We start from the raw sequence: 26,306 nt of genomic DNA, 5'->3' as shown, positions 1-26,306 counted from the left end.
TTTACATAAATTGTTTGTCCTTGTTTGACCTTGAAGATGGCCTAGTAGCCCGCAACCTACTACCATTTTAGGCTACATAATGTTTTTATAAATTTCAAATATGAAATAGCCATTCTTCATTCTTCTGTCCCGATACACCCAATAGCACCCTCAATCTAACAAATCTAGACTAGTGCAAGTGGCTGTTTCTTGATTTAATTCAAGAGATTAGGTGCTGCAGAAATGCAGGAAATTTGTTTTAAATTACTTTTTTGTCTGGTCTAGGTCTAATTTTTTCCTCCAAGAGACCTTCTGTTTACATACAGCGAGCCCGGTAGCTAACTATATTTATGTAATGCTCTTGACATGTTAACACATTTGTTACCTCAAGTTCTCTTTGAAGGATAGACAGCCTATACTGTCCTCTTTGTGACACCCAGGAACAGGTCCACAATCATTTTTTCTTTCTTTTCTTCTTCTTTTCAGAACACAAGACCACCAGCATTGCACATAGCGCTTTTGTAGCCATGATTGACATATTTCTTGATCCTCCTCCCTGACGACCTATGAACTTGCGCAAGTTCATGAACAATGATTGGTCGGGGTCATACTTTTAGTGTTGCCAGTCTCCTGGCCAAGACACAGCAAGAATTTATGGCACTATAATTGCCTAATCTGACATGGTGACCATAGTGGAAGACAAAAATATTGTGTAGTCTGATCCCGGCATTAGAGAGAATTCGGTTATCAACATTTGTTAGGCTCATTGGATGGTAGAAGCTACAGACATGATGGGGGGAGTATAGCTTTTTCGAGCGAGTGCAAATACATATTGGTGAATGTTGTTTTTAGAGAATCCTGAAACTTCTTGTAAAACTCAGGGCTGGCCCTGGGGCTGTCACACTCTGTAGGGAGTTCATGGCATCCACCACCTCCTCTTTAGCAATTGGTCTCCCCAAAGCACTGCCATCTGTGACAGAAAGAGAAGGGAGATTGATGTACTGTGGGTACATCTATAGGTTTTAGGTTTCTCGGCTCCATTCGAGGACATTTCTTCATCAAAAGCAAGCAATAACGTCAACAAAAAACCTTAGTTTAACTGCAGGAGTGAACTTTAAAATATGAATTTAGGGAGATTTGGGTAGGGAGCTATTCATCTTCGATCCTCTCAGTGTGACGATGTCACTGGAACCCTAACTAGCCGTTCTTGGATAATTTAATAAAACATAAGATGAAGAAAGAGACAGCATTCAAAGGGTGATATGAAGGTCTGAGTTTGTTTAAAACACTAGGCACACTAGACCTAAGAATAATAGTACATCTTCATTTTGGACAGATATTCTCAAAGTTAAGTTATTCTGTAAATTCTGAAACTCATAGTATTTAATGAAATAGATGCACTTATGGTGCCACTCCACTGGAATTCCTTATAGTAACTAAATCAGGATGGAAATAAGGAAAATGGACAGGAGATATATTGTATAAATTGGACTCTTTGACACCTGATGGGTATTGATCTCATGTTACTCTCAATGACCTGTTCAGGTTGTTAATGTAATGTCCCCCAGCAGCACTTCCAGGTCTGGTGTAATTTTTTTTTTTTTATGGTGTCATGATTTGTTTGTCACTGGTATTTCCCTTTTTTTCTCCATCAGTCATCTTCAATCAGAAAATGGAACTTAATTAAATGAAATTTTAAAAAATAAATAAATTACCTCATGAATTAATACATATGCACTGAGCTGAAATGTAAAAAAAGACAGCAACAACAAACTAGCTGCATAATTATCTAATACAGAGAGGAAAAAACAGCTATGCAAATACAGCCAGTTATCATCAGTAAATATCTCAATTACACAAACTCTGGCACACTGAACAAATTTCTTTATTGTGAATATGCACAAACACAAGTCAACAAAAGTGCATTTTCCTGTTCAACAGATATGTGTACAGGCCATCATTCAGTACATTGTATATACAGCGTTGTGCATTTGCCATTTTTCTGCAGTATATGTCCAATTTGTTTGCACTTTACTGATGCATGCCATAAAGTAAATGCCAATCAGCCATCTTTTATCTGAGCTTTATAATTCCCCCCTCTGATTCTTTGTGTAAAACACAACCCTTTAACAACCCTGCCCATATTATCCAAACCATTCTTCCTTCCAGGCCAGTTGTCTTCTAGTTCTTTTTTTTTTATTATCATAAACACACAAATGCTGCAAGCTGTTCTTCTTTCTCAAGCTCCAATTAGCCTAATCTGATTTTTATATGCAATTTTGCTAAACTGTGGGATATTAAAGTAAGTCCCTAATGGCCAGATTCATGTGGAAGAATCTCTTAATGTGTGACCCAGTCCATCTGTGCTGCATTATTAAAGTGCACCATATGTCAACAAGATAGAAATGTAGGGAAGTTATATGATGTGAAAGTTACAGAAGTTCAAGTTTTTGACAGTTATACAGTTTGCATAATGACAGCAGCTGGACGAAAAGCCATATTCATTGTTAAAACTTTACGAACAACTGGTTTTAGTATTCTTCTATGAATTCCCACAAGTCGTTGCTTAAGTTGTCAGTTCCAGGAGTAGACATTTGCACAGTCAGTGATATACAGTGTTTGTGCCATGCAGACCATAATTCAGAGCTGCATACCCTTTTCTGAGCATTCCAGTTGACCTGAAGCCCGTAATGCAACATGTACACGGAGAATGCCATGGGAATTGGGGACAGAGACATAAGCCAGTTTTCCACCGCATGGAATGGCACAACTCAACTCTACTCGCCTCTTTTGGTTTTCTATTGGGCAAAAGTGGTGGATACCTGGTACTTGGTACTTTTATCACCTCCGTTGAGGTTCCAAGTGAGCTCAGCTGATACTAAAGGTGACATGAAAACACTGTAGACCACTGATTTGTCAGAGAGAATCATCGCTAGAATCATCGCTTGCACGACCAGGGACATCCCGTGGTGGAAAATGACTGAATGAAAAGGGAAGAAGAGAAATGCAAATTAAACTATAATAGCGTCTGTTTCCGGAGTAAATCATCTGTTGAGTGTTTGATGGTTATTTATTTGTGCTTTAGGACGTAACCACCATGAAACAATCAGAAATTAATGTTTTATTTCTCTCTTTCACTGCTTTGTTCTCTCTACCGCCACTCCCTCTCCTCTCTCCAAAGTGAGGAGAAAAAAAGTCTTAATCATTTTTGTAATAAATCCAGTACTTAAAAGTAAATAGTAAATATAATAGTAAATAAAAGTTTTGTAATGAGTAACAAAGCGGACTGTCTTTGTCTCCATAGCAACGGTGGCTGGGTAATGCAGTCTTCTGCTATCTAAAACTGACAAAAAAACTTGATTTCTCAGGGTCAAAGGATAAATAATTAAAACAGATGGCCACAACATTAACCTATCATTAACCTATTGTACTGTTGAGTTATCAAGGACACTTTCGTGTTTTTGTGTTGAGAAATGTTGCAATATCATTAAAAGAAAACCTTAACAAAGGGAATTGACAGTCAGGAAAATACTTCCCAGCAGCAGGTCCTCCATTCTGCCCCCCGGACTGATGCGGACTGATAAAATTAAAATAAAGAAATAAAAACAAGGATAAAATCTTGTGATTAAATATTGAGTAATGTAGTGGTTATAGTTAAAAAAAAAAAAGAATAACAAATGAGAAAAACCAGTACAGCTTCTGTGCTCCCGAGTCCCAACTGACAACAACATGGCGCAGGCATGAAAGATACTTCCAATTGAAATATATTAATTTGAAAGTCACACTGAGTGTCATGAAAAAAAATGGAAAATTCATGCCCATGTACATGAATCTATAGATTATACTTTGTGACTATTTCATGTACTGCAGTGATACTGGGTTGCATCATGATAGTGGTATCAATCTTCTCGTTTAACTCTCAGCAAGAAAGCAAATAAGCATATTTCCTGAAATGTCGATATATTCTTTTAATGACAACTTAAAGGAAGGGGTCAAATAAGAACATAGACGTCATCACATACAGTCTCAACTCAAAGTCATCAATTCATTCCCGGACTGTTGCCCAGGAGCTCCCATTAGACCCACACGGGTTTCGTCTGAACCGTTTCCGAAAATGTTGCAGTCAGAGCTTTTCACCATTTTGCCTTCCAGCTTTGCTCTATCAGCAGATGAATTTTCTTGATGAGAACAACAAAACATCAGTCTCTGGAGGTGGAGGAGCTTGTGGTGGGAGGTACGCTGGAAGATGAAATATATGAAAGGGTTGTATACGGTGGAGCTCTTAGCGAAGAGGCAGGGTAAAAGGGTTACAAATGGAGTCATGTGGCCCTGCTCCTGGGAGTGAAACATGCTCCAGAAGCTGACAGCCACGTAGGGGGTCCAGGCAATAAGGAAACCTGTACTGATCATCACAGCCATCTGAAATAAGCACAGCAGATGGAACGGAGGCAAGAGAGGAGAAGAGAAGGGAAGGAGGAGAGAAATAGTACAAAATGAAACATCCGCAATAGCTGATAATCTCACTGTTTCTCTTCTGGTCACTGTTCTATTTATCCTGCTACATTGTTCACTACATTTACATACAGGTGTGCACACCACACTTTACTGTAAACGCCAGCAGTCACATCATGCCACAGACCCACCTTCGTAGTTCTGTTTTTCGTTTGTAATGGTACTTTTTCCTGTGTGCATGATGGTCGTGACTTTGTTGTATTTTTGTTTCTTTTTGTGTTAGCACTTTGGGCTGTGAGGAATGACATTTCGTGCCTGTATACTTGGTATGTGGAAATGACAAATAAACAAACTTGAACTTGCAGTTTTGACAGTTCATTGAGACTATTATTTCAAGCACTGGTGAAATAAATATGTTTGATGATACAAGTGAAAGGTTGTAAAGCCTGAAAGCAAAAATGCAGCATCATAATAACAGATAAAAGTTACTGCATCACATCAAAGAATTAAAACAGCTGGACAGTGATTTATGGTGAGTATTCATCATACTGATGATGGTTTTAGTGTAGCTAAATTTGTTTGCATAAGGGCAAATAAAAAATACTGGAGTGATCTAATATGATTCATTATATGTCTATACTAGATCTGTGTGATGATTTTGTTAAAATTTCCACTACATTATGTTAATCTGCAGTAACAACCTAACATCTCAGCACTGGTGATGGATAGACGTATCTTTAGAAACCATTGTGTTACCATGGCTACAAAACAGCAGGCCATCGTTCTGGTAGTAATTCAAATCAAGGAGATAAGTGAGGTGAATCGAGCCACTGTCCATCTCTTTGTAAGTGAGGGATGCAATTGCCTGACATATGTGATGGACAAAAAAGGCAAACGGTACTTGATGAGCAGGTTTATTAGCAATCCACGGAAAATTTCTACTTCACAATTCCCTATTGCAGTTTAATGCATAAAGAGTTATTCATTTGTGCTTTGACTATTCCACATCATTAATTTTCTTGTCTTCTCATCAAGGAATATCAAGGGATCAGAAGAGATCAAATGAGTTATTCCCATGTGAATATGAACTGCAAACCCATGTAAAAGATGAAAAAGCAGAGATTAATCTGCGGTCTGTACATTAGGGGCTTTATTCAACTCAGCACATATCACATGCTTGACTAACCAACCAAACCATAAAACATGACTCCCCCTGCACACAGAGATTTTTCAGAAGATTCTGAAAGTTTCCATATGATGAACAATTAAGTCCTCTGATTAAAAGAGAGTTTATTCTAACTGTTCGAGACCATACATTTCCTTAAAATAAAAAGATAAATGCTCAAAAAGTGTATTCTGTTTAGAAATTATGCACAGTGCAGGTTCAGTACATTCCACCTGGCGTTACATAACTTTGAGATGGTTCAGGGGGCAGTGAGGTTGCTAGATGCGGTAAATTTATTGACACGTAATAGATTCAACCTTCAGTGGTGTGGCTGGGGAGAAAGAGCAATAGAGTGAAAAAAAAAGACATATATTTTCTTTATTAAGTGGCCTGCCTTTCCACAAATGAAAAAACAGACTTGCCAATCAGGCAGTGCTGATAAATCCACCTCTTTGATCTACGGAGCACATTTAAGTATTTTGGTTAGAAAAAAATGCATTCGTGCGGGAGAACAAAGTGAAAATGAATATGACAGGTACAAACATGCATACAAACACGCACACACTCAGACGCACGCTCTCAACAGCCATGTCCGCAGGGCATTTGCTGCTACACAAACAAATCTGTTGTGTTCACAGAAACCCAGAAGCGTAAAACCCCAGAGTGGTGACCAGTCGGTGACCTTGTGCGCTCTGTCAAGCAACATCGGCACATCAGGGAAACACTTTCTCTTCTGATCTTTGTCAATCCCTCCTCTATTTCCTGCACTGTCATATTCCCTGCAGCCTGACCAAAGTTTGACTGCTGTGTTTGTGATAGATTTATGGTAAAAAGCAAAAGATTGGATTTTTAATTTGCTGCAACAAATGAACAAGTCAACACTTTCAAAATCAATTTTGTTATTGATTTAAAAGCTGGACGGCTTCGATGCTACATTCACAGTCAGTCACGACCTTTTAATTCAGTTTTAAGAATTAATAAAAATAGTAATAGCTTCAAAAATAAGCGAAGAATTTCAGGAAATGTGATTGTTTACCTTTTTATTTGATGTCACAGGTTAGCCCTCCTTCTCCCTCACTCTCTCTAATGCACACACTTTGACAAGCTCATTATTATGCACCCACACGTACACACAAATGCGCATAAGGAAGAGCACATATGTGGACATGCAATGTAAATGTTCAGATCAGATGCACACCTAGGGCTTGCAGATTGCACGAGGCATCTAACATGCTACTGATCACCAATACTGCTCACTTACAGAGGGAATGATAAGAGAGGGAGTTCTGCTGGTCTCATGAGAGCAACCACTCTTTATCTAGTTTCCTTTATTCTTAATCTGTAATGAAGTGTTGTGAGTAGCACAGTGCTGGTGACAATGGAGGTGGAACAAAAAAAGCGCTTTCTACCACTTGGGATATTTAGGGGCTGCTAGGGGCATATGTAAATTTTAGGCAATATCTTTTGTATATATTTTTTTATTATTGTAAACAAATTACATGAAAAGACTAAAACCAACAATGAGTTTATCCTACTAACAAGTAAGAACTGTGTAGCCAAAACCTAATATATCTTATTCTTCAATGCTCTGTTACCCAAAAAAATGAACCACAGCATTGCACTGTTCTTTCATTGCGATGAACACAGGCACTGTAGTTTATTTTGAGTCTGTCCCACATACACCATGATGCTGCCTTTAATACTTCCTGAAGCACTAAATGAGTGTCAAACATTATTAAGTGTGAAAATAGTCCCCAAGAATGACATTATTTACTCCCGTTGGAGTGCTAAAACATCAATTCACAGCTGTTTTAGGAGACTACTTAGCCTTTTTCAAGAAAAAAAAAACAGTGCTTACATATGTGACACATTTTTACATTTTTAGTTTGTCATTAAATATTTGTCATTGTATATTTGAAATATTGCTTAGAGTTAAATGAGAAGATCAATACCACTCTCATTTTTTGTTTGTTAAATATGGTGCAAGAGCCAGCAGGCAATTAGCTTAGCTTAGCGTAGCATGAAAACTTGAGGCAGGGGGAAACAGCAAGCTTGGCTCTGTTCAAAGTAAAACTAAATTGGCCTATAAGCATGTCTAAATTTGACTTAATTTGCATGCTGAACATGCTAGTGTGGTGATTTATTGAAAGGTTATTAGAAATTGTAAAGAATTCTAAATTAGTCATAAAACATGAAATGGTGCATTCGGCAATTAAGCTACCTACCTAGCCATTGTGCTAGAATATGTTGTTGATGTTTTAAAGTGTGCTGTATCTGAGCCGACCATGGTGAACCGATTGTATGACTGACCAGCATGTATAATCCAGGTACATATTTTAATGCTACTGTATTTGTCATATCATTTCTACTGTGTAACTTTGACAGCTCATACCCGTGTGAGCTGTGTCTGAACCAACTGTATTACTGACCCGTACATGTATTCTGTTCCTATCCAGACAATAAACAGCAGCACAGAAACAGACTCATATCTTCCACTACCCAATATACAGTAACACAGTGCAGAGTCTGGGCGTTGCTTAACTTGTCAGTTTAAGCTGTGTCTGCCAGAGCTCAGTTATGTCCAATTACTTTGGTAATAAGAAAACTATAAAATAAAACCAGCCTTATCCTTTGAGCAACCCTTTCCCATTGGTCCTCACATCCTTATTTATCTTGAATATTTAAAAAGCTGCCTCAAGTGTGAGGGGGGCAAAGGGGGAATGGTGGTATGAGGTGATTATTGCGTATCCACTAGATCAACTTTGTCAATGTTGTCATAGCAATCACTTTTATGTCTTCGCAAACCAAGTAGATCTATAAGCCTGTCAAATAATGCGCTTTGTCCAGATATAGCCTGAACATGACTGCAGTTTATGACAAATGATTCCCCCAGATTCCCCCCTACAGTTTGATGGGATGACTATAAAGCTTCAGCTTTATAAAAATCATGAAAAAAACATACAGCAGACTGGATATCTATTTTCAAAACATGTCTTCACCTGACAGCACATAGAAAAACATAAAATGAACAAGGCTGCTGCTGGGAAATATCTGCCAGCTATGAGGTTTTATGGGGAGTTTTGAGTGATTTAGACATTTAAATGCCTGGGGGGGACACATCATAGTTCTTATTTATAATATGGGTTGGCAATATATATTTGTATCTAAAAAATAAATGAATAAAAACTCTCTGTGTATATATATATACATATATATGATATCTAACCCAGAGCCCCAAAAAGACCAGCTGTGGTGACAAGTTTAGTTTCAAAATAGAGTATTAAGACTGACAGATATTCAGATTGTTGAGGTCCTGTTTCTTTTACTGATATTTGTTACTTATTTTTAAAACGTGTTTTCATTTCTCACTTTTTTTTTATTCCTTTTGCTGTTTACTTGCTTGCTTCTGTAAAGCACATTGTACTGCTTTGAAAGATGCTATTTATTATTTGTGGCCTGGAACATGCGTATAAAAGTCAATTTCTGAAACTTCACACACTCATCAGTTGTCTTTTGTCATGGTTCTGTCCCAGACTCTATGTCCCTGCACCAGTCCAATACTGCCCTCAGAGTTTTTCCCTGTTTTTTGAGACTGGACTGGGTGGAATAAGGAAGGATAAGATATGTTGTAGATTATATGAAAGGACCTCTTGAGATACTGTTGCTTATTGCATTGAACCTTCATCCAGACATCCAGACATTTTACTACCTAGTTCGTTATATATGTGCTCGATTAGAAGAGCAAACAGAACTGAAGTGTAATCTGAAAAACTTTTGCCTTCACCTGGTTTTGAGAATGTATTTCAGGCTGGTTTCTCTGAGCTGCCAGGTTTTGTTCTTATCATTCAGTTCACACTCCAAGTGGTGATATATCAGTTTTTCGGTAATAGAGCCAATCTATGTTTTGGACTTTACGGGTTACATGTCTCTCAGATTGTCTTGCAGCACACTTGGCTCTGTAGCGCAGGCTGCTTTTGTTTGCATTTGACCTGCTGGCGTTTTAGGCTTTCTTAAGCCTACTTAGTGTGTTTTTCTGGGTTTTAGTTTCTGTTTGCCCTGTGATTTTCCTCCTTTGTTGCCAGCCTGCTTTTCCCTCCATACTTCCCTCAACACCTGCCCTGCATCAGTCTCATTGGTCCTGCCCTGCTCCCTGTGTCTTTCATCAGCTCCTTCCCTGTTTTCCTGTTCCACCTGCACCTCATCCCTTCATCAGTTTAGTTTGTATTTAAGCCCTGGTTTTCAGTTTAGTGTTGTTGGATCCTCTGCTTTGTTACATGTTATTCAGTTTTGTTCTGCCTGCACTTGGTCTGTAATAAACATATATTCTTCAAATTCCTGTTGCCTGCAGTCTCCCGCATTTGGGTCAACCTGCTCCACTACTCCAGTCTACTACAGTCTTTAATTACTGTTAGGGACTAAGGACTTTTAATCACTATCTGCAGTTCACAAAAGAGGCCATGTAAGATTCTTGTCACCTGAGAATGTTGCAATGCAAATGAAAGAAAACAGGACAGATTCAATGCAGCATTGATTGTTTTATACTTACAAGAGTGATTTTCTTCTCAACGTTGCCGTATTGAAAATCATTGCTCTGGATGGATTGGTAAGCCCTGTGCAGCTTCCAGGCAATTCCAAAATAGGTGAAGAGAATAGTCAGACAGGGGAGGAATGTGCAGAGTACAGAAAGGGACATGATGAAGGTGGAGTGGTTTAGGGACTGCCCATAGCCCGTCCAGTCTATCGAGCAGGCAAGTCCGAAAGGCTCCGGCCCGTAGCTGCCCCATCCCAGCAAAGGAAACAATGCCCACAGGCCGGCATACAGCCAGATCCCACTGATCACAATACTGATGGTTCGCCTCTGGAACTTGACACCTGTGCACAAACAGATTTTAAATTCATATCAGTTTGTCAATTTTGTGCAAACTCTTACAAACATATGCAGTAACTAGGCAAAAAAGTGTGTATGTAGTCTTCTGTAAACCTCAAATGTGCACATCACCTCTTTCAGTAGCACTCACCAGCATGCAGTGAGGAGTCTGCAAGTGATAAAGATGCATTACATGCTACAGTTACAGTTAGTTCAGTCAGATACAACTGACCGTTTATAGCAAAAGGTTACACTGTTTGATTTGGTGGAAAATGCTCTGCTGTTTGAGGGAGCTTCTGAAAATGAAGCTAGAGAAAAATAGGAAAACTAATTTTCCCCTAGCAAACACAAACATGTATATAAGAGGTTAATAAAATCAACAACACCAAATGCTTAGTGCACAAGGAGGTGGGGGGGGGGGGGGGGGGGGGGGGGGAGGGAGCTGTTCTAGCAAACAGCATTGCCACAAGCATATCAGAAGAGTACATGCCTACCACTGTCATAGGAGAGACATATAAGAATGTACTGGGGATGCTTACGACTCATATGACCATCCCGGGTGAATCTAGAAGCCTTAAATCATCAGCAGATCAGAACATTATGAGTCTCAATAATGCAGGCAGAGCCTTAGGCTCTTTGGGTTTTTTAAAGCTTACTGGAATGTTTGTTTTGGAAAACTCAGTACAGGCTGCCTCTCTCCAATATGTATTTGCAATGATCAATTGTGCAAATAACATGAGGTCCAAAGCCTCCTTATGTGTTTGCTGACATTAGCATGCAGCTTGTGTATTGCCACTTGTGCGCAGCTATACCCATATCAATTTACTCTCATAACTAAGAATTCATCTTCAGTCAGACATCAATCCCACTGCAATCTCCCATCTGAAGTGCAAACTGACACCTGCTGTTCTTCTGCTCTATTACCTGTTATGTCACTTATCATGGTAGGCACTTATGTAAGTATGATTTTGTCTTTCATTTTCTTGCATTGTTTGTATATCTCCAACAAATGAAAGCTTGTGAAGGAAACTATCTGGTCCGTAAAATACTGGATATGAGAGAGGAAATGGAAATGAAAGTCAGCATATGTGGCTTTACAAGCCTATCTGGATATTTGGATGTCAAACTGCTCCCTGGGGGTGTTTTTTATATCACTATTTTAATCCACTGTAGCTATCTTCAGTGCTTCTTTGTGGCTGCTAAAACCTGAACTAATCACTCCATGTATGCTGTATATTCTCAAACCAGGTTTAGCTGTATTTAGCTTCATGTAGGCTATCATCTCTAACATCACGTATTTGAATTATGACTAAAATCATGTTAAATTTAATGAATTAAAGAATTTTTCCTCTTGCAGAAATGAAAAGCCTTAGTTTATTCTGTTAATATCCTTTCACACTTTTATGCTGTGCCTGTGGCAGCAGTGCAGGCTGCTACAACATTCAGAGGTTGCAATGCTGCTGCCTATTACTCAGGAACAGAGGTCCCATTGGTTATATGCCCACAAACAGATAGATAGAAGCTTGTAGATTTTATTAGTGTAATGACAGAACTCATGATACCAATTCATTTTTTGGGGGTCAGATATTGTCCTACTTACAATTCTATATCTATACAGACCATTCCCGGTAAGGGATACTGTAAGAGACAAGAATACTTAAGTTGATAGTATTATCATTCCCCACAGGTAACCCAGGTCAGTTAATATGCTGTGTGTACTCTATGACATTGCTTGGTGTTATAGAACAAACGGATATCAGTCTAAATGTCAGTTATAGCATCAGTTGTATCTATTATTCAGTAGACCATGCTGCGTGTACTGGTTGCCTGGGATCCTATTAAAACCAACTGCCTGGCGAGAATAAAGCATTCAGTGAATGGAAAGAAGACAGAACTCCCCCAAAAAGTGAGTCTTGTTCAGTGAGCTTAACTAAGATACGACTGGGAGTTAGTCAAACTATTACAGATCAATAAATCATGGGTGTAAAGATCAATCACGTAAAGTCCTGACTGTTAAATTACTTTTGACTTCGGCTCATGTAATTTGTTCAGTCTAATCGATAATACTGGTCAATAAAACGGAGGCTCATGTAATAGTTTGGGATCAGGTTTGGAAAATCAAAAGGTTTTCTTTATCATCAGATGTTCAGCTTTACAGCAGGGGATAATTCCCTGTGACCTTTGGTAAGATTGACTGCTTACTTCCAATATTGATTTCTTTAGGCCAACTAGTATTCACACTAAAAGCTGAACTGCTCTGATCTTCAAATCCCATCTGATTCTACACCTTAAAGCAAATTACACTACCTGTCTTGGGTGGACTTCCTGTTACCAGGTACCTGACCATCCCCATCACAGCCAGAGTCATGATGCTGGTTATGCTGAAGATCATGCCCATTAGGCCGTAGTAGAGGCATGAGGTGTCGCCTCCAATCCAGGCATGGTTAAAAGCAGAGGAAATGGACAGAGGATACATGCTGAGGGCCATGCCAATGTCCGTTACGGCCAGGTTCACTGTCAGCAGCTCTGGAGCTTTGAGCAGGGTGAGACGACGGGCTGCGTTGACCAGGACTGCTGCATTCCCCGAGATAGACAGGATGGCTGCAGGAAAGAATGTGAGAAGAATAGAGAAACAAGAGGCATCTCAAGATGTTTTAACTTATCCCTGTAGAAAAATTGGCTTCCCCTCATCCATTAGTGAAGGTCTGAAAGCATCGTCAGCATCAGAGCTACCACCCTGGGTCAGATAAGCATGCTTCAGTGGGAGCACTACCCAGATGGAGCTTGAGTGAAAACAGGTTTTAAGTGTGTATAGAAAGCCATTGATTACTTGGGGAACGACATGTTTAAGCCTCTCCAAGTGTGTTACTGAGAAAACCCCCTACATGACATCTCTTGTTATGACCCTGTTGTGTTCTACTTTAATTAATTTGCTCCGTTTTCCCTCTTTTCATCTGTTTCCGAGAGACATTTGTATTGCATGGAACAAGAGATTTTACAAATGTGATGTAAAGTGAGTGTACATCAGCAATCTGATCAAACAAAACACAACAATGATGTACTGTATGCAGTAGTTGATTATGTAGTTTTGCTGCGGATAATCATGCTTTTTGTCCTCAACTAGCAAAGGAAACATAGTTGGGAATGGCACTGCTATGGTTTCATGATGGTTCTTAAAAAAATACATTGACATCTTCCAACTTCAGTCCCTGCACTCAGCCTTTCACAACAAAGATGAAGATGCATCAGAGCATGCATTTATTGCTCACTGATCATCATGCACTCACTTATTTTCTTGTTCCTAACAGGCTGAGGAAGAATGTGAGGTTTTAATATGTTGTGTATTTTGAGATGTGATTCTTCTGTACTGTTGCATTGACGCATTATTTCAATACTTGTGACCCGCCCCCCGGTAAATTGAACAATTGTTTCTATTCTTCTGACATCAGTCGCTGTGGGTTTTTCTCCTCCCTAAGGCTCACTGACTGGTCGGTTCTCACACCACGCTTGGTTAACTCCAGACACTATAGAGCTCAAAATAGTGTGTGGAGGCTGGCTGTTTGTGAGATGTTGAGACTGGCAGGAATAATGATAAATGTTCTGCTATTTACTGTTTCCCCCGGCAGACCCATGCCACAAGGGACATATTATAGAGCTACTTCTCTATGTTCACAATCATTTGCAACACTCACAAAAAAGCAAAAAGAAAAAAAGGAAAAGAAAAGAGAGAATTTCAAATCACATATAGGATATGTATGTGCATATGCATATAATGGCATAATCTTGCTGGTCAGATAGACCTGAATCTGCTGAGTTAAGAGTCGTTCTGTGGAATCGGTGCCTTTTGTGTCCCTAAGAAATAATCAGTCATGATATTACTATAACAACAAATAACTATGTAATTTAAAATTATAAAATTACTGTCTTCTCTCCTCAAAATAACATCAAATTAAAGTCAATTAATTATTATTTGTATATGATCTTATTTTTAAACAGTGTTTTTGGTATAAATATATATTCATTTTGAAAAATATGTATCAATTTGTTGGCGTCCCCTGATTTCATGTCAACACTATAACCGTCACCAAAAAAGCAAGTTTCTCTCTGATGTACTATTTTTATGTTTTACCTGTATAAGGTTTGACCAGGAGGGATAACCATTACCATACTTACATATAAATCTAAACAATTATTTATTTCTCATAATATGATCAATATCTACAAGCAATAACCTTTCAAAGTACATAGCATGTGTTTTTTTTGTGAGCAAATCTTTATTTGCAAATGGCGCAGAAGTAACAGATACAAATAATTCAAGTGTTTTGCATTTACATAAATCCCCCCCCCCCCCCACCCCCCCCCCCCCCCCACCCCATCCCCTTCATCTTCCCTCCTCATAGCAGCATCGCTCTTAATGGCCCCCCTAACAACCCACCCTTAGGTCTCCCATGGACAGCTCAACCATATTTAATTAAGAGAGGTGTAACGTATAGTAATCCTCTGTTCCGGTGCTTGAAGTGGAAAAATAAGTAGCAGTATTCCCCTTATTCCCATGTTGTTGTGTGTATCAGCAAATAATTAAGTATTACATTCTGAATTTCTACAGTGAATAAAAGATACTAGGCAGGGACAGAGCTTGACTCTCAGCTCAAAGGGGGTGGAGCATTCTCAAGGGGCCCTTCTGATAGACGTTTTAAAATTCACAACCGTAAAATAACTGATATATCCTAACCTATTCATAAACACAAATTGTCACTTATTGAGCCAAGCAAGCTTATGTCGAAGAAAATATACAGTGAAGCCACTTTGTCAGACAAGCTTCTTCTGAAGAACATAAAAAAGAAAACTGGTTGCCAGTCATGTTCGAATGTTTCAGCACCGAGGACAATACATGGTGCTCTACATGCATCGATTCCTTGCGTTGAATCTTCTGCACACCAGAGAATACTTTCCGTCGCTGGCTTGTATGAGCACTGTAGTCAGCATAAAAATGCAGGTTCAGTATAGCATCATGATCTCCATGCTTGAGCAGGATCATGGTCTGTGGGATTTTTTCCTTCATGTGAGGGCTGTAAATCTAATGTGCTCTTTCTGTCTCGATACTTTTGGTGCCAAGTGAGGGTATCCATTTGGGAAGCATTTCCTGAAGAAATGCAATTGTGTTGTTACCCTCTCTGTAAGTGGCAATTCCTGTGATCCTTATGTTTTTTCTCCTGTTATGGTAATCAAACAGGTAAAAATTGTGCTGGAGTTCTTCAAGCCATGAGGTGTTGTCAAGTACTTTGTGTTTTATGGCCCTCGTCTCAGCTTGTACTCTACTAACTTAAGAAACCAAACCCCTAACAGCATCCATGTCGGCATTTAAATCTTTCAGCAGCTTTTTAACACTCTTTGACACTCTCAACTGCGTTATTAAATGTGCAGGTGACAACCACCTCTATGTGATCTTGCTGTTTGGCTAAGGCTAAAGAGATAGCTTCTTCTATGCTAGCATTGGTGGTTGCAGTCCTGTTAGCATTCTGTTGTTTTCGCTTTGCTGCTGGTGTTTGGTCAGCAAGCCAAACAGTTTCTTGTTGCTTGACATCTTATATAGTTTGCATGACCAAAGTACTGACAAAATGTGTTTTTGTGACCTTGACCTTTTTAGCTAACAATGAGCAAATTACCTTGAAATGCTCAACCCTGTTACTGTCAACCGTGGTACTTTCCCAAAGTAACAGATTTTGAAACTTTTTATCAGTGTTTACCAAGTTTCACTGTCTTTAAAGGTTAACCTTATAAAATTAAAACATTTTTAAGGGTCATCATGTATGTTTTATTGAGCTATTATCCATATCATTTAGTGAGGGTAGCATATGAACATCACCACATTTTTAGTTTGATTCCCATGCATCCTGTAGGTATTTAATGTAATGCAGTGATATTTCATATTAATATTAATGATGCACCGATTGAAATTTTCTTGGCTGATTCTGATTTCCAATCTGACCTACCGATTCTGTCTCTCTCCTCTGCTCCACTCTGCTCTCTGTCTCTGTGTCACGGATGTATAAAGAGCTGCACGTCTGTGTGTCTGCTTGACCGAGGGTAGGGCTGAGCTGCACACACACAGAGCAGATAGGCCACAGTGGACAGGATGACGCTCTGCATTCACACAAAATCCAGCAATGCGGCACCTTCCTGCAGGGTTGTGTGGAGGGGTGGGCTTGTTTATTTGTGCTTTAGAATGTAACTGCGGTGAAACAATCAGAAAATAACATTTTATTTATCTGACTCACGGGTTTGTTCTCACCAGCGCTGCTCACTCTTTTCATTCACTCTCTAGCTCGCCTGACCACCACTGCTTTGGATGCTGCGTGTTTACAAACACCAACAGACAAATCCTGCATAGTATACCTTTAACTACATCAGGCAGGAGCACCCAGCTGTAAAGATGCTGCATTTTCTAAGTGATGGTCCCTGCACACAATACCGGCAGTGGGGTAACTTCTACCTCTTTAGCACAGAAACTTTAGAAGAGATTTCACACAAGGAACATGGAATTTCTTTGAGGTGAACCATGGAGAGATTGCTCCTTATGGAATACAAAGGAGTGCTAAAGAGACAAGTAGATGACCTTCTCAGAAAAAGCCTTGACATAGCAGATGCGAGGTGTCTGTCTGAAGCATTGGCCAGAACAGACACATCCATCAAGCTGTTTTATGTGGAGGAGGAGGATATTGAGAGGGCAGTGCAGACCATGCCTCAGAACATCCCACTTGTTACTTCAACAATGCGCCTCCATCAGGTAGTCACACAGACAAGATGAGGCTGTGACGTCAGTTGCATGTGTGCAACCTTGAAGAGGCTTGATTGTGAAAGCCATGGCTCCCAGGTCTTCAGTTTTCCCTGTGACCAAACTCCAATTCAACCCAGTGTAATTGAATGGACCAGCCAAGAGGTTATCGGTAAGTGGTGTGTGGTCAGATACGATAGTGACTTCTACCTAAGGATTGTGATGACAACGGATGAGTCATACGCCCAGGTCAAATGCATGCACCGCATGGGGGAAAATCACTTTTTTGTACATGTTTGAGAGGATATCTCTATGATGATATAGTTTGTTTCATCCCTGCCCCCCTGCTAGTCACTGCCCGCTATATGGAGATCCACTGAGACATATGGTCAGATCTTATTCAGTAAAATGATATAGCCTTTACTGTGAAATATGTTATTGCCTTTGCTGAAATTTGTCACCTCTTTCACTGTGAAACTGAAGCTATTCACTTTGATATATGATGATAAGTTTGTATTGCTGTTCACAGTCTCATAACTGCTACAAAAACATTGTTATATGGTTACTATATAAGTTTGGTTTTTTTTTTACCTCATTGCCTTTGATGAAATTTGAGAATGTGTACCCTGTCATCCCTGTTACTCTGGTCAGTCCTGTACCTTAATGTCAATCCTGCTGTTGTCATTAATTGTATAAAAAATAATAATAATTAAAAAAAATTCAAATGGCCTTTCAACTCTTACCATTATATCTTGGAGTGGGCCAATCTTTCAAGAATTTTTTTCCAAAAATTTATTTTTTCTTAATAGACATGTGATCACCATCCAAAAATAGGGGTGCTCTTGATCAACTGAATGAAAAATATCATATTGAAAAAAAAATCCGAAATATGAAAATAACCTCAGTGAAAAGAGGGACCAATGTACTGCTCATATATGTGCAATCTATTACATATTTCAAATTAGAAATATAGTATATAGTAGAGCTTATGCCTGTAACAGGGTTGACAAAACTATCAAAACAGGAGAAAAACAGTCATAAAATATGAAATTACACAGCATGAGATGGCACAATACAATTTTTTGTCATTTTAAGCTGTCTTTACTCCTCGGCTATTTAAAAAATGTTGAATTATTTATTTTAAATTTTAACTTTTCAAAGTTGAAAAGGCACTGATTTCGTGGAATGACCCTTAAATGAGAAGATCAACACAACTCTCACATCTGTATGGTAAATATAACTCCCATTCGCAGCTAGTTAGCTTAAATTAGCATAAAGCCTGGAAACAGGGGGAAACCGCTAACTTGGCTCTTATGCAGGAACCAAAATCTACCAACCAAAGTTACTGCGCCCAGAAGTTGTCAAGCACATAACCCCATGTAAAAACACAAGTTGTTTTTACACTTTGGCTTTTGTACGGATTAAACAAACAAGATATAACGTTTTGATTATGGAGCTTTTCTTATAGCTTTGTGCTGTATAATACAAAAAAAGAGTCCGACAAAATGTTTACATAAAATTGTTGTAGCCTGTAGGCTTAGCTAATTCTCAAACTAAAAAATATACTGTAGCTTTCTCGAAAAAGAAGTTAAAATAGTCATAAATTTTGAATTTTCCAACATTAACCACATGTTGTGCATTTTTCATGCATATTTGAAAAGATAATAAGTGCAGTATATGCCTTGAGAGCCCAAGTATTCCCCTCAAGATCTGTTTGCCCCCCCATCCCTGCTTTCCACGCTAAGAGGAATGCAAGTGACTCTATATAACTATAAATATATATCAAAACATACAGTAGTCACTGCCAACAATTAATAAAAATCAAAATTATTTGGAATTTACTGATATAAAATTAAATTTGAAATCATGTAGTGATAATATGTAATAGTAACCAATAATATGTAAATGCAAAATACATCTTTACAATATTTAATATTTTCTGTCACTGCTGTGCAGCAAAGTGCTTACAGTGCATCTGATTCTAAAAATAGAAAGATATTTGACCATTAATTACAAAATTACTGCCAATGTTTTCTCCATTAAAAAGATTGGTGTGTGTGTGCAGGGTTCAACCTGCTTTACATAATATCTCTCTCTTACATAAGCTTGTGGAAATTTGATTGATACAATATGCAATATTCTGCTGGCATGTGTTCATTTTTTAAATAGTCCTTTTAATCAGTTAAAAAGCATACAAGGTTTTTGTCCCTCAGGCATGCTAATGGAATTTTCTCTCCTAGAGCAACCTTGAGTGATACGCATTCATGTCTTATTCATGAACTTTCTGTCATTATTATATCAGTGCAAGACATCAGTTTCAACAGTTTCAACATTTCTCAGTAAAGAACAGTTGTTTGCAGTCTAAATGAATCTGCCACATTTCTAAAGAAGAAAACTGAACAGTTGAATGTGCATCCTTTTGAGCTAAGGCATGGCCCTGAAACCCAAGTCAGTTAGTCAAGCAGGATTAGTGAGATTTGATTGCTTTAGCCTTCATCTGTATGGATAAATGGGAAGAACTAATCAGATTTTTAATGAGTGGACATGGTGTTATTAATATGAACTGAGTCTATTGGGAGACTTGTCCATTGGACATTAGACATTCCTCTGCTATTCAGAATTTCAAGTTTCTTTTCTGAGGTTTTGCAGCATAGCCTAATACTGTAGTTGCACCTAAACCCCTTGATTCCTGGGCTTTATCATGCCTCCTAAAAGTGTTCTTCTCTCTGGTCTTTACTTTCAGTTTTCTGATATTTTGACACACACTGACCATTACTGAAATTTACGAATATATTAAATGTACTACTTTCAACTTGTGAAAGTAAAACAACTTGCATTCATCTTATTTAAGTTCAACAAAGATACTGAGTCAAATTAGTTAATCAGGTAACTCAGAGAAACCAGGTTATGCAGGTAATCAGTGAATGTGTTGGCTGATTTTTTTTGTAGAGCAGGGTACAGAAGCTAAATTTTCTTTGTTTGCAATGAGAACTGTTATTGTTTATGTTTGAAAAATGTTTCACCACTGCAACTTTTTTGGTGTCTTGTAAGTCCATGTGGGCTGGACACTGGTATGTGCATGACACAATGACTGACTAACTGACTAACTAACTTTACATGCACTGTAACCCTGCTTATTTTAACTATATTGACAGAAGATCCTACTTTCTGAGTTTTTTTCTTATGAGTTTTTTTTTCTAACTGATGGCACAGAGAGGGCAGACAGAGTGGCGCTGTTCTTCACAGCGTGAAAGTGTGTTAATGTAATTAATGATCAAATGTTCAGCAGTGGAAATCAACTTATTTAGACTTCTGGAGGCTACTTTGTGTCAGTTTCAGTTTTTTTTTTTTTTTTTTAAATGCAAGGACACATTGATTTCAATGAATGCATCTTCTTCACTGAGAATACTGAAGTTCATTTTGAGATATTTCCTTTGAAACAACTACGAATGGAGGAAAAATCAAATATCTCAGTTTTCTTCCTTCATCAATGTAAGATGAAAGAAGAAAACTGCAATGGAATAAAGGAAATAAACTTAATGAATGTAGGAAATTGTCTATTAACAATCAAATTGTAAATCCTTGTTTATTTGTATTGTTGTATTGCATTGTAATTCCACATATCTTCTTGAAGGAATTTGACATTTACACTGGTGGATTACTGGGGACTCAGGATGATCCTCCAGTGGGTGTATGGTTGTGTGCCGTGCAAATGTATGTCACACAATGCAAATAATCACTTCTTTATTTAGCTTCAAGCATTATTACAGGATAATGTGGTTAATCATGTGGTGAATGATCTTTACAGACCATCAGTGTGCATAAACTCCTCAGACTCTTCAAGCAGGCAATAATAAAAGGCTCTCATGGTTGTGTGGGAAAAGACTCTCAGAAAAAACCTGGACCAGTTATCAGAATGCATTAGCAATGAACATCAGTCATAAAAGGCAGCTGCTGTCTTGTAAACTCATTAAACAAATTTATTATGGTGTAGTGTGAACGACATAACTGACATAGTACTGTAGTGTATTCGAATCACACAGGCGCGCACACACACATACACACACACACTCTTCAATGGCTATACTTTTGAAAGCTAGACTTTAAACTTAATTTATTTGATGTTTTGCGGTAGACATTTTGAGGTGATAGACTTGACTGGAGACAAGTTTCACAAACTATTGCCCCTTTGTAAGCCAAAAATGCTCTAACCTGTAATAATATCAACAATGTCTGTCTTGTCTTGTCTTTATTCAACTCAAGCTTCCAAGCAAAATTCAGAAGACACAATTCTGCAAAGTTTACAGGTATCTGGAGGATACAATTGGATTTTGCCTGACTCTGCTATCTTAGTCAAGCCTTAAAGTTGCATTAAATTTATTTTTTTTTGGGCACTAGGAGGGCAGAAAGGCATGACAAGCAGATGGGCTAACGTGTTAGCAAACAGGTCCGTCTAGCAGATAGGGAGGTGTATTAGCATTCTTTGTTTCTGACTACCTATTGAATGTAACCCCAATATTCACTCTCCTTTAAGCTCTAAATAGACCCTTTTCATGGCAGCAGGAAAAACACAGGTGTAAATAATAACACTAATGATGCCTCCATTCCATTAATTGTCCCAGTAAGCCATGTCAGTGAGTGAGCATACACAATACCAGAGCCTTGGAACAGGTTTAATGTAATGCAGCCTTCATTAATGTTATTAATTCCATCTGTGCTTTTCCTGCTGTGACAAGTCAAAATGTCTGCCGTTGTCCTTTAGCTTGCTAGATATTTGAGTATGTTTACCAGCCACCAGTGATGGGGGAAACAAAGCTTTCTGAAGCACTAAATCAATATGAAGCAATTGCATTGAAAATAGTTCACTGTTTTGAAGCATTTTATACATTCGAAATGGTGACATCTGCTGGGCGGCTATTGGTATTGCATCTGTATGGTTGAATTAAATCTAGAGATCAAACAGTCAGATTATAAACGGTTTTAGTGCTTTCTTTATTGTTGTTTTGTTAAAAAAATCTATATTAATAAAACAGGGCACTTTTAAACAGAGTCTACAGACTGAGACTCTCATCTCATATCCAAATACCAGCGCCACACCATAGATATAACACTAGATGCGATGTGTCATAATGACTTGCCATTCTGGGATGGCACCATATGGCAGCCATCTTACTTGGATCCAGTTTTAAACTTGCTATAATTGGAACCTATGGTGAAAGAGGCTTATGTTGTCTTTATAATCCTTGTATTTTTCTACCAATACACCAATAATGTTTTTATTCAAAGTAAAGAGCGTAAGACAACTGTGCCTGTCTAGAGTGAGCCAAAAAACAAAGATTCTGGTAGAACTTTGATTATTATAGCTCCAAGAAAACAAATCATGCTTTCAGTCATGAAGATAATCACATAATTGTACATTTATATTGCAGAAAATGATTTTCAATTTTGCCTGAACTTAATAAGTAAGAACTGTCTTTGGTATTCTGACTGGCTAAATACTACATTAAGCAATATCTTTTATGTAGAAATCCTAAATTGATTCAGTATTATGGTCTATACTGGCATGAAATGTAATCAGAAACACAAGAGAGAGACACACCTACTGTAATAAATTGATATATTTATTATATGTCATAGATTGTACATAAAGATATATTACTCCCTCTCTCTCTCTCTCTCTCTCTCTCTCTCTCTCTCTCTCTCTCTCTCTCTCTCTCACACACACACACACACGCAAACATACACACACAACTCAAGATTGCAACTGTTTATTTATAGCATTAATTGTTTTGTTTTTTATACATATTTGCGGAAAGCGTCAATTACAGAACGGAACAAAAACATGAACTTGTGTTAAATAACAATAGGTCTATAACATCTTCAATTGCTGTACCTATTAGATTGCATTTATTCATGTATAGCCTTTATTTATTTATTTATTTTTTACCTGCTACGCTATTTCAAAACACGTGAACATGTATGCATATGCAATAGCCTATTTTCACATATCAGTAATGTGTATGACCAGTGCGTAAGATTGAGTGGCATCTAGTGGAACAAACTTGGCAGAAATGGAATATAATATTCATAAATATATTTTAATCAAGTGTATAATCCCATAAAAATAAGAATTGTTGTGTTTTCATTACCTTAAAATGAGCCCTTTATATCTATATAGACAGTGGGTCTTTTTCAACAAAGCTTGTCATGTTGCAAATTTTACACACTGGTCCATTAACTGCTGTATGCATGGCATGAATTTCAAAGTCTAGTCCTATTTTATCTCAACTGCACCAGTTTCTCTGAGACGGCAAACCTATCTCAATTCATCATCATACATAATATGGCTACTGTAGGCCTATTATTATTCATCCATTAGACCCAATTAAATCGTGGGGTCTCCATATGCTCATTGAGCCATCACGTGACCACATGACAGTTTGAAAAGCACTTGACCTGAACTGCTGAATTACAAATCTCCTTTCTCTGACTGCATTACTTTACCTGATCAAGACATGGATTATTTTTTATTTGCTTCACTGAGAGAAAAATCGTGTAAAGGCATGTGTTAAGCTGACAACACGTGATGTTGATGCTGTAATACACTGTACAGTATGATGACTGATAGCAGGATTCAAGGCGGCTGCTACTGTTGTGGTGATTTGCCTGGGCTTCACTTTTTGTGTAGATTGTAATGTAACTGGCTTACTGGATTTGTCTTGAGCTAAATGGGATTAAGGAGTGAAGACAAACACTTCTCCTTGATTGGCATGGAATCAGCTGCTTAACGGTCAAATGTTAGGGTAATATTATTAACTTTTTTTTATAATGTTACTAAACGTGATTATAACTTATCTGTTTTGCTCAGATCAATAGATCAATGCTGTTGAGAGCTAGCAATCTGCAATAACTTTGCTAGTCCGTTAAGTTCATTGGCTGTATATAAATATTATATAATATTTATATACAGCCAATGGTTAAGTTACTTGGTAGCTCACAGTTTACTAACTTTTTTTAGTTTTAGTTGACCTATATGTAAAAAAAAAAAACCCAAAACTCTCATCTACTCTATACTGACATGTGGAGGTGATGACAGCCTCCCTGGTCTCTTTGGTCCTTTTAATAAAGCAATTAGGTGGCTCCAGATCTGAAAAGTGAAGTTAATGCGGAAGTGCCTTAAACCTGTGTTCTTTTTAATGGCCAGCAGGGGGCGACTCCACTGGTTGCAGAAAGAAGCCCGATTGTATGAAAGTCTTAGAGAAAATAACCCAACTTCTCTCTTGATTAATTACCTCAGTAAACACTTTACTAATGAGTTTATGGTCTCAATCGGTAGTTTCAAGTCTTATTCAATATAGCATGATGTTCATTTTGTAAATTATGGTACCATTTAGAGTAAAATAGACGATAAAGCAGCGTATGCTTTAGGACGTTGCTACCTTGTGATTGACAAGTAGTTACCAGGGCGACAACGTTGATAACGTGACGTAACCATGGTGAACCCCAGATTTTACAGAGTATATGCAAAGCTGCTCCTATTTCACATTGTATTTTCATTTCATGGAAGTTAATTGTAACAATTTGGTCGCCTAAAAAAGTCTTGTTCAGCATTTGGTTGTACTAAAAAAACCCTATAAGGAGTCGGCTGTTCAGTTTTTCTGGTAAGTATATTTTGTTTTAATGGTTTTAATCCTGTATTTCGCTAGCAAAAAATAGCATTAGCATTAGCATTATCATAGCTAACAATAGACTGTCAGTGCACCGTGCTAACCAAGCTAGCAGCTAGTGCAAGGGTCAGCTCCACCCTCTCGTCCAAATATGGTCACTTCTGGCTCCAAAAAATCCAAAATGGCGACGCTCAAAATGCCAAACTCGAGGCTCTAAAACGCAAATTCACCGTGGATGTATAAAGAGAAGTCCACTAACCAATGGGTGACGTCACGGTGCCTTATTTTTATACAGTCTGTGGATGAAGAGAGGCATCGAAACATCTTGCAACGATATTTTTTGCTTTGAAAGGTCGATACAGCATCGAGTAGTCTGCTTCAATCCTAACATCTCTACTAGCCACTTGGTAAATTTGTCTTCCATTTATTGCTAGGTTGGTAGTGCGCAGTGGCTGGCTGGAAATTGCCATCTTAACTATGTCACGGATATTGTTTTTCAGTGTTTTGTTATGTAATGTTTTACAGATGACATATTCTGGTATGATTACTGTACATGAAATGAAATGCAAATAGGTTTAAACCACTTCAACAAATGTAAGTTAATTTCCCTAAGGGTTAGCCTAATTGCAATGAGACACAGTCACGAAAAGCAAGGCCATCATTTTTGTAATTTGCTTCCTACAGTGCGGACAGATGACATTTTCGAAATTTCATAGTGAATGAGGGTTTGGGAATTTGATGTTCATACCTGTAGTAGGCCAACACCTGTAGTGACTGTAATTTGCCGTATGATTTGCACTGTAGCTGGCAAGTGAAGATAGCTACAGTGAGAAGTCACAACAGTAGTTGATAGAGTTTCCTCTGAGTCCAATATTTTTTTTCTACAGTAAAGTACATTTCAGTGCTGTTTATGTTTTGGCTTGGTTAAGTTTTTGGTCAGACTTATCATTACTAGATGGAAGTGATAACAAGAACTACAGGTATTCATGTCGGCAAAACTCAGATGTGACACTAATCTGTATTGATGAGTACTGGCTCAGTTAAAACTCTGGCATTCATGACTTACATGATCTAAGGAAAGTGTGTGTCATGACTACTTATTGTTAAATACTTATTGTCTCAGGGGAGGGAGGCTAAAGGGTGCAGTGAACAATACAGTAAATGAAAAAACAAAACAATGTGCTGAAATTGACTGAAATGTTCCATAGAGCAGCAAAATATAATTCTCTCTGGGTTTGGCACTCACACTTTACACATCAGTCACATAATTTTGTGTAGCTGTGTTGTTTCTCTCTGCTGATTGTGTTCGTCTTATGAATGTTTTTTGTTCTCAGGTCTCTCTTGGAAAAGAGATCTTAATCTCAATGAGACTGTCTGATTAAATAAAGATAAAATAAAATG

At 38.1% G+C, this 26,306-nt stretch overlaps 2 protein-coding genes across 6 annotated transcripts in view; one reads left to right on the top strand and one right to left on the bottom strand.

Moving 5' to 3' along the window:
* Positions 1 to 3,764: 3,764 nt before the first annotated feature.
* Positions 3,765 to 16,905, bottom strand: opn8a (opsin 8, group member a). The gene is made up of 5 exons (XM_042391230.1): positions 16,860 to 16,905; positions 16,457 to 16,489; positions 12,771 to 13,064; positions 10,143 to 10,468; positions 3,765 to 4,398 (listed from the first exon to the last, which is right to left on the bottom strand). The coding sequence occupies exons 1-5, from the start codon at positions 16,903 to 16,905 to the stop codon at positions 4,006 to 4,008; spliced, it is 1,092 nt and encodes a 363-aa protein (XP_042247164.1). The 3' UTR covers positions 3,765 to 4,005.
* A 7,953-nt stretch (positions 16,906 to 24,858) lies between these two features.
* runx2b (RUNX family transcription factor 2b) overlaps positions 24,859 to 26,306 on the top strand; it is a 119,931-nt gene continuing 118,483 nt past the window's right edge. For 3 of the 5 annotated variants that reach the window (XM_042390974.1, XM_042390967.1, XM_042390972.1), the window contains exon 1: positions 25,088 to 25,312. The gene's annotated coding sequence lies outside the window, so the exon portion shown is untranslated. Of the gene's footprint in view, positions 24,900 to 25,087; positions 25,340 to 26,306 lie in introns of those variants that run through there. The other 2 variants (XM_042390968.1, XM_042390971.1) reach the window with 2 other exon arrangements.

This window comes from Thunnus maccoyii, chromosome 17 (assembly GCF_910596095.1).
Source record: "Thunnus maccoyii chromosome 17, fThuMac1.1, whole genome shotgun sequence".
Taxonomy (NCBI): Eukaryota; Metazoa; Chordata; class Actinopteri; order Scombriformes; family Scombridae; genus Thunnus; species Thunnus maccoyii.
This window is presented reverse-complemented; position numbering and strand designations above follow the sequence as displayed.